This window comes from Pygoscelis adeliae, unplaced genomic scaffold, assembly GCF_000699105.1.
Source record: "Pygoscelis adeliae isolate BGI_AS28 unplaced genomic scaffold, ASM69910v1 Scaffold347, whole genome shotgun sequence".
Taxonomy (NCBI): Eukaryota; Metazoa; Chordata; class Aves; order Sphenisciformes; family Spheniscidae; genus Pygoscelis; species Pygoscelis adeliae.
The window spans coordinates 616582-626379 of NW_008825158.1; the positions used below are offsets into that span (position 1 = coordinate 616582).

The following is a 9798-nucleotide window of genomic DNA, read 5'->3' on the forward strand; positions in this document are numbered from 1 at the left end:
GTGTCAGGTCGAGTCTGAGTGTGAGGGGGGCGGGGGGGGGGGGGGGGGGGGTAAGGAAAACTCAGCTAGGGTCTTGGTAAACCAAGCGTCACTCACAGCACACTTCATATAAAGTAGACTGTCTTCCAGAATCTTTGTATCTACCTGTGCTGGGCTTCAGTCGACTCTCGGCAAGCTCAGAAATCGCTCCTGTTGTAATGGTCTTCTTCAGTCTAGAGACTCCAGAAGCTGCTGCCACCCCTGGTTTTGTCAGCATGTCATCGCTGCTTGCCCTCTTCAGCTGCAATACAGAGATTTCATGAGCAACCAGAAGATTAAGACTTTGAATATTCCCATCAAGTAATTCAAAATGCAAGGTTCGCAGGAGAAAAGGAACATTTCCACAAAGTAACCCAATGGGACTATTGCTTCGATAACCGTACTAAAGAATTTTTTATTAATTTTTGTGTTTGTTTTGCGTTCTAGGTATTTGTGAGGTGGGTTAAGAGACACTACTGTTTCAATAGTGAAGAATGAAAATGGGAAAGACTGTTCAAATAAGCAAATAATTGAAAGGCAGGGAGAAAATAGTTTACAGGAGTAGACTACTGGCAGCTCCAGCTTCTCAGATCTTGCTCTGAACAGCAGTCATCATATTTCCTCACTGGTTTACATTTAATTGGGTATTTGGGCCTGTGCTGATAAAGTGCTAGTTGCAGAGCCTGACACACCGAATAGGTCAGCAATCCCAAAAGGATCTGCTTGGTTCTTGTCTCTCCACTCTGGATAATGCAGTTTTGCCCCAATGGTGACCTTAGATCCTCTGAAGAGACTTCTCAGCTATTCCAATAGCAAGCAACGGCTAGTTCCTTTCCCTGTTTGTCAAACAGGAGTCACCAAACTTTGTGGCATCATAAACTGGGTTAGAATCATAGAATAGAATCACAGAATAATTTGGGTTGGAAGGGACCTCTAGTCCAACCCCCCTGCCCTGGGCAGGGACATCTTCAACTAGATCAGGTTGCTCAGAGCCCTGTCCAACCTGACCTGGAATGTTTCCAGGGATGGGGCATCCACCACCTCTCTGGGCAACCTGTGCCAGGGTTTCACCACCCTCAGCGTAAAAAATGTCTTCCTTATATCTAGTCTAAATCTCCCCCCCTTTAGTTTCAAGCCATTCCCCCTTGTCCTGTCGCAACAGGCCCTGCTAAAAAGTTTGCCGCCATCTTTTTTATAAGCCCCCTTGAAGTACTGACAGGCTGCAATAAGGTCTCCCCGAAGCCTTCTCTTCTCTAGGCTGAACAACCCCAACTCTCTCAGCCTTTATTCATAGGAGAGGTGCTCCATCCCCCTGATCATTTTTGTGACCCTCCTCTGGACCTGCTCCAACAGGTGTGTGTCTGTCTTATGCTGAGGACTCCAGAAACAGGTTATCTGACATGAACAAAGAACATGCTGGAGACCAAGCAAAAATCTGAAAATCATTTAGCTGAGAAGCTCAGGCTGCCGCAATAAAAAGCAAGAGCAGCCAGTGCAAGATCTAACACGATTACCAATTGGAAATCCCTTATCTTAAACACGGTACGATTTCAGCTATTTACCCTCCTTGCTTATTGAAAAGCAGTGAGCAAAGATGGCCAATGATCTCACGGTGGGATCTAACACTATTTGTCTTACTAGGGACTGTAGGACTCGGTAGGAGAGAAACTGAAAAGTCTGTTCACAAGAAAGCATTTCATTCATGAGACCACCAAGGAAATCGTTTGCAGCAAAGAAATGCACTGGTTTTCAGAACAGACAAGCTGCAGAATTCTAGAGATTAATACTGATACATTTCATAAGCTTGGAAGAAGGCAAACTATTTGCTTTACAGGGTATTTTACAGTATGTGTTTTTAAAAAATATTAGCAGATATCACTATAATTTACTTAGCTTTATTCTACATGAGAAAGCAAGGGACCATCGTTGTGTGGTCTTTTTTGGGAGGGGGATATCTGGTAAAGCAAGTCTACTCTAAATGCATACTCAAGAAATCCATGCAATTCAAGCACAATGAACTTAAGATTCAAGGAGAAACACTGAAATTATGTTGCTTCAGCAAGCAGAAGTAGCAATTTATCTCAGAACATCGGTCAGCTGCTTTCCCATTTGTGTGCCTCTGTAACAGCCTGTGTACCTCTAATAACAGCCTCTAACTAATTTCAGGAAAAATACTTTCAAAATACATTTTAAAAGACCAAAGCTCTGGAGAGTCTCCCTAGAGCAGTATTTTTTCTACCCTTTTCAGTTTGTGGACACCTGAACTGTTTTCACAAATCAAAATCCACTTCCTTTGAAGTTGTCCGGTGACACCCGGGGGTCCATGAACCACAGGCTGAAAACCGCTGTTTGGGTTAAATGAAAAGAGAGCAGACAAGCAGCGCTCTCCCTGTTTAGCGGTTCCTGAATGTAAAATCTTTAAGCAAAATGAAGTCTCTCAGCTCCAATTCTTTCTCCCTTTCATCTCTTCCTCTGACTCAGAGTCTGTGGTTTCCTGGACCCTGTGAGCACGTAAGTTTCAATAGCTGAAGTGTTGATCTGCTCCAGGATACTAAACAGCTAGTGTTTTGCCTTCTGGTAGAGGTTTTGTCAGCTCACTCTTAGGAGCAGAATGGAACAATCCAACCTTCTGACCTTTAGAGACTTCTGCAGTCTCTCTAAAGTAATTTCTTCAATGTGCCCTCTTCTACAGCAGCAGCTATGGCGCCTTTTTCTACCCCATTTCTTCAAGGAAACCACTTTCATGATCTTGCATTTGCAGATGATCAACAATTTGAAGATATTTGCTGTAATTAGGAAGAAAACCCTCTACATTTAACACCATACACAAATTAATCCTTTCAGATTTCCTGATTAGTCTCTTTGGTAGCATTGTTTTGGAGATGCTTGCCTCAGTCATACAGCAAATGCTCCAATGACAAACATAACCTGTTTGTTATTGACATAACCTGTCAATATTGTTATTGACATAACCTGTCACTCTGGAGCACTAGAGTGAAATATCCCATTGATAAGATGCTCAGAGCATCTAGAAGTTTACAAAGCAAGTTAAGTAAATTAATCCTTTACTTGAGAAGCTGTGACGATTAATGAAGTTTAGATCTCCTCTTGATTAAAATGCTGTACTATGCTATGTATTGTTTACTAAACTTTACTATTGGAAACAGTTATAACCAGGAAGCCCACGGTTTATTTTCATCACTGCTATCTTGGTCTGTATTGGACAACAAGGTTATTTTTGTTTGCTGGCTGCAAGGGTACAGATGCAGCAGCATTTCAGGTGTATTACTCCTTTTTCTTAAAAACACTATTTTGACAGAAGTTTCTGCTATTTCTGAAATACAGCTGTATAGAAAGATAGGATTAATAAAATGCTTTTGTTCCATTGCAAGTAGTATCTTTTGTTAATATATTTCGCCTTGAAGGGAGAGGCACAGATTTTTAGGAATTCTGGAAACCCATTAATAAATCTCTTTCAGTTTCTCTACATATGTAACAATCAGTTGAACTAAGAATTTGCTATTTATTTTATTCCTTCTTTAAAGTTAAGGCAATTCCCTCACACACAGACACCGTCAGAGAACCCGCTCATACCTTGTACAGATACAGTGTCTCCCCCATCACGTGCAAAATATTTTCAGAAATGTGCATTAGTCTAATGTACAACTCAACTATAATCTCTCTATGCTTAATACAGCGGTTGAGCCCACTCCAAGTCTCAGGGTGTAGTGATGTTCCAGGACTAAACCAAAGCTTTAGCCCGGAACAAGGCTATGATGCTTGCACAGTCCCTACTGGTTAGTACCTTGCTGAGCCGAGATTCAAAGGCAAGTGAAGTTGAGGACTTTGATGTCTTCATTCCTGTCGAGGTGGTGGAAAGCGATTTTCCTCTATCAACCCCATGACTCCCTTGCTTTGCCATTGCACTCCAAGGCCTGGCAGTACTCTTCATTTTCTTCCCAAATAACTCAGTCTACAGACGCTAAAAAAAAAAGATATATGTATACACACACACAAAAATATAAACTGTCTTTATATCATCTGAAAGAGAGCAACAGAGATATCTGGCATCAGTTTAAAGGGCTGAAAAGGCCATGCTAAACTTTATTCCCTCTTATACACATCAAAACTCAGCCTAGAGAACCCCTCGGAGCAGGCTGCAGCCACTTGTATTTTTCATACTGACTGGTAACATGAAACACCACAGAAGGAACACTGACTTTTGTTGGGATTGTATAAGTGAGAGACCTCTATCAACCACAGGAGAACACCTGCAAATGCTGAAGCACAATGAAAGAATAACTGAGAAAACTGAAGTCCACAGCAATTGAAATCAATCTTGGGATAAAAAGAAAACTACTTCTCTTATTGTGAGATCCAGCATCTTCAACTGAAGTAATACTGACTTTTAAAAAGTCACATGAGAAGCAAGTTTCCTCAGTTGTACGGAAAATATGATATCTTTAACTTATCGGAGTCTTCTAGAGAAGCAGCAGTTGATGTTGCCACAGTGATAAAAAGATGTTTCACGAAACCAAGATTTACAAAACACGGTAAAAAGTATCAACTTCCTTGATACAACTTCCAAACAAAAATCCAGATCCACTATTCCTCAGAGATAAGCTTATGCAAGAGAGAAATCCTGCCAGGAATCAGCAAATAGACATGAATTCCTTTTTTTGGATATAGCTGAATAAATTTGATCTGCCAGCAAGAACAACTAGTCTGTTTCTCTCAGTAGGTAGACAGCTGCCAATTAAATAGCTAGCTCATCTCTTGTAGATCTAAAGCCATAAATTTTCACCAGCCATCGCCCAATCCAAACCACGAGCAGAGTAACATAATTAGTTGGATTTTTTTTTTTTAAGTTCCACCAGTCTGAGTTGTGAACAGGAGAGATGGGAGATTGCCTGATATCTCCTCCCCTCCCCCACTTCAGTATGAGCAACATTTTTCTTCTGCAGCTTCATTTTCTAAAATAGACACAGGATGTAGCTGTGTATCAGTCTTGCGTAGGCAGAGGCTAACTTGCTTCTTGTCTGTTAAATAGGTAACCAAAAGATCTAAGGAGAGTGTCTCAGCTAGAAGAACACGCTTGCAGTAAGCACACGCTGTTTATCACGCGGGAGTCCAGCTGGGACAGCGTGAACTTGGACAGCAACCCTTTGACAGAGATGCCAAAACAATTTATTCCTGGCTGAGTCAGTAGAGGGGCTTAGGTCACATTTTATATCTCATAATTTGCTTTATACTTTATTTCACATTCACAAATAGAACCTTCACTGAACTCATGGGAAACAAATCTGTTTGGGGCCAAGTCATATTTGACACTAAAAGCACCTTCCAGGTGCCACGATGGTCTATTTAAGGAGTGTTTTGCTGCACAGAGGCAGAAGGGAATGTCAAGTGCTCTGCTGCTGTCTTACAGAGAACAAAGCTAGCAAGTGACATTTCCTCTATTTATCCTTGGTGCCTCTTGCAGGGAGGGCTGTCTACTTTCTCCACAGCTCTAACCTGTCAGCTCCTAAAGAAAGAAATAAAAAAGTTAGTAGTTATTATTACTAAGTATAGTCATTACTCCGTTAAAATTCTTAATGCATACAGTATGGAGCCATCAACTGATCTCATTAAAGGAGAAAGCAGAGTAGTCTTTGTTGATGATTATGCCAATCACTTGGCGCCTTTTTTAAAGCACTGACAGATATGTAAGCTATATTACAACAGATAATGTTTAGCATTTCCACAGTTCGTGATTTACATTAGCAAGTTTTGGTACTTTACATTATTTAATAAATACTTTTTAATGGGCATACCATTCACTGTATCTACATTGGTGAACAAGCAACTACACATGCAAGCTATCTTCCTGATTAGATCTCCAAATTATGCAGATTTTGGGTTTTGTAGATCCAGTGGTTACACATGCATTTTGCTTTATTACACCCTCTGGATTTCTTCATAACTGTATCTCATGCTTTCCTGCCTTAAGCTGTACAGATGCTTTCTTGATATGCTAAAGAATTCAATTTTGAGTCATCCATGGCATTTTAAAGTTGCAGTGGAGTGATATGCTCATTATACCATGATGTTAGAAGTAAAAGGAAGAGGTACTTAAAACAAAAACAAAACCACAACTCAAGAAATCCAGCCAGTAGCCTGAAGCAGACTGGCTTTTTCATGTAATGATAGGTGAATTATGTGCCATGTGGATTTTAATAATATTTTACTACGCCAAGCAGATGAAACTAAAATTGAGAAGAGCATTTGGATTTATTAATGTTTATTAGTTTTCCATGTATTTATACGAGAATCAGCATTTGTAGAAGATGGAGGTGAGGCTTCTCATGTATTTGACTAACCTGAATCTGCACTGTAGATAAAGATTTCAATCCCTGAAGTGGGATCCCAATACTTTCCACAAGCCTTATATGTACTTCAAAGAATAAAGCCAGGTTGCACACATCTTAAGCTGCTTTCGTTCCTAGGTAGGTTACACACATTTGAGTTATTAGAAGTACTGCTTCAGGAGAAGTACTAAACAAAACTACTTAAAAAAAAAAAAAGTCCTGCGGGTCTTTGATGAGAGCAGGAAATCCACTCTCAGAGTCAACATCACCTTTTCCTCTCCTCCAAATTCAATTTATTGCATTACAGGAAAATAAACAAAAAAAAAGCGCTTTGCGGAAGTTGTAGGCAGTTGGGACAATGGGAAACCCAGAAGTGCAGTAATACGGAGTGGCTCATGGACTGAGTTAGGTACATAGCAGTGAAATGTCAACGAAAATATTAACTGAGATACATAAAATGACTGCAGCCAGTTAGCATTGAGGAAACCTAACATTAGCAAAGAGAGGTTTCTCTAATGCTTATGTAAAAACAGCACATATAGGGACAGTTTGCAATAGATTGTATTAAAAAAAAATACAGCTTAACTAGTTGCCTCAAAACACACCATTTTTTAATAGGTCTTTCTTTCTTTGGCATCAGCCAGAGCAGGTTACTAGTGGGCCACAATTAAATCCCTGCAGCATGCTGTGCTTGGAGCTGTACCCTAAAAACCACACAGAAACTGAAGCTAAGCAGCAGCTCCATGTTGAAATAAATGGGGGTTCATGCCAACAATGTTGCTTCTGAGCAGCAAAATCAGTTCTATTGCCAGTCACTTCCAAACCGCAGGGGTTTTGGGGTGGTTTTTTTGTTTGTTTTAAAATCTTTTATACTTAGAAGTGCTGGTGTCTGAATACCCCTCTCCTCTGAAACAGGTGACGCAAGTGAGCTAATGGGAGGGGTTTACAAAAATGTAAAGCTGGTCCTGACAGAGCTTTTTCTTTCAGTAATCCTCAGAATTCCCCGCAGGCATCGGAGTCAGAGTCTTTAAAAATTCAGGCCATGTTATGTAGTTCATCCTTTCTCACTGGTATTTTTAAAGGGTATTTGGAAAATTTTGTTGTGGACTATTTTGGCAGTTGGCAGAAGTTTTACAGTGGAAAGACAGTCCATTTTACCTGAAATTTTACTGTTTTATTAAAGATTGAGAACCTAGACATTTCTTTATTAGTCTGTCCACATGCATTTATTAATAAAAGTCTTTAGAATCAGCCTAGAATTATTCCCATTTTGTAACTAAAAAAACTGGATTAAGAATTTATCCTAACTCACACAGGCAGGCAGCATCAGCAGAGACAACACTAGGTCTCTTGGATCTTAAGGCTTGGCTATCCATCAAAGGAGTAATTCACCAGTCCTGTAGAACAAACTTCTAGGAAACACATTCTGCTGACTACTAAAGGCTGTTTTACTCTGAATAACTAAAAAGGATAGGTTTGAGCAATGACAAACAATATTGTTTCACAATCAAGAAATCTAGCAGTTACATTATTAAGTAAATAAAAAGCATTAGCACATCTGCAGAAATGAAGTTACATAGGAAAATCCCTGTTGGGGGGCTAGAGATACAAGTCATCTGTACCCCATGTACTTTACACAAGGTAGGTTTTGGTGCTCGTGTCTGTGTGTAACACTACTCACTCAACAGGGTAGTCAAATTAAAGCAGTCATTCAAGTTGCTTTGGGAAAATGAATGAAAAAAAAGAATTATGAAAACTCACTACTAGATCTGGAGAATAGTGTACCAGACAGCAGGTTCATTGAGACCTGTGAATGCCCAGCATTTCTGAAAAATGAGGTCATAAGTACCAACTTTGCAGATAGGACTCTCAAAAGACGGAAGCCTGACTTCGGTGGGTTAAAACCCGCAGTCCCCAGTGCCGTTTTCCTGTAATTCAGTTACTTTTCATTACATCAAAAGGTTAGACTATTCCAGAACCTTTATTACACATTCTTGTGAAATCAAAGCACAATTTTCTTCTGTTTTTTTTTGTTTGTTTTTGTTTTTATTAAGCATATAAAATCTGCATCATGCTTATGCTATTTTCCTTCCAACCTAATCAATCTGTGCTATTTTCAGAAAAACCATCAACTGGAACATAGAAATATCTAACAAGTTCAGTAAACTGTAAAGCATTTTCTAGTAGCATGTAGGAAGCTATATGGCAGGATAGCCAGGTGGGCTAAAATAAAATTCTTTTCTGCCTTTCACATCAATTCACTTTAAACAACAATTTTTAGGCTTGATAGATGCTTCCATATGACTCATCTTGATTTCTTAGCTGATATCAAGTATCAGGCCAGGGTCACAAACCAGGGAAGTTGATAGTCCAATACAGGAATTGGTAACTTGGAGACTGATGGCACAGATAAAAACCTATTTGGAAATGAGACTGGGCTAACAATTAAAAACAAACAGTTTACTCTCTTTTGGTCATCTTTAGCAGCTTTCCTTGTGTGTCTGCTCCTTTCAGCTCAGTGTGTAGTCTTTCTGTATCTAACACATCCATCCTCTCTTTTCTCTACTTTCCGTTACCTTATTTTTAGTGCCCTTGAGGCTATCTCAGTGCAACCTTCCTCCATTACACCTCCAAATAGAGACACTTGCTGGATTGTTGCTTGTACAAAGGTTAGCTTTCATTAGAATTGGATTAAAAAGCCCACCAAGAAAAATTTCACAAGCCAGACCGCCTTCTTCCACCCAAACACAACTCAGAGGAACAGAAAAGATATGTCCATTTCCCAAAACCTCATCTCTAAGGCTCTTCTTGCTTTTGCTGGCCAAAGAAAGAGACTCAATTATAAACCTGACCCCAAACACTGAGCAGCAGTTTCCTCTGGTCTACCTCAGCAGACTTGCTTTCCAATCTCATTTGCAGCTGAATTTTCATGTTTTGCTGGTAGAGTACCAGGAGACAAGACATCACTTTGAAATTTTCATGTCCAGACTGCATGCTACAGCAGGGCAAATTCTGCTGGTTTTATGCATGCCTCAAGCAAAGGTGTTTTTAGTGGGTTTTTTGCTTTGTTTTTTAAACTTCCAAGAGTGGAGAAAAATGTACTATAATAATACAGCTAGGCAGTTGCTTTTGCTACGTGCTTTTGCAAGGAGTTTAAAATGTTGAGAAATTTTAGATATAAAACAAATACACAGAAATTAAGATACATACATGCCCAAGCTCACCCGACTAATCATTGAGAAAACACAAAACAAAATACCAGTCCCAGGATTTAACCATCAGTGGCTCTGATATAGCTTAAGAGTCACATCTTCAAAATCTTCATTGTGCTGAGGTTACCTGAAGATTGTATCCTCATACAAAAATTACTCTTTTGGGTTTCAGTTTGCTTTGCCTTTTTTGTTTGTTTGTTTTAATTGCTCTTCTGTGGGAA

At 39.7% G+C, this 9798-nt stretch overlaps 1 protein-coding gene across 1 annotated transcript in view; it reads right to left on the minus strand.

The window, feature by feature from the left end:
* Window positions 1-3970, minus strand: part of SPECC1 (sperm antigen with calponin homology and coiled-coil domains 1) — a 74898-nt gene extending 70928 nt beyond the window's left edge. Inside the window, 2 exon segments of the mRNA XM_009328647.1 lie at window positions 145-280; window positions 3824-3970. Of these exon segments, the coding sequence (XP_009326922.1) occupies window positions 145-280; window positions 3824-3970 (283 nt within the window).
* Between the last annotated feature and the right edge of the window lie 5828 nt (window positions 3971-9798).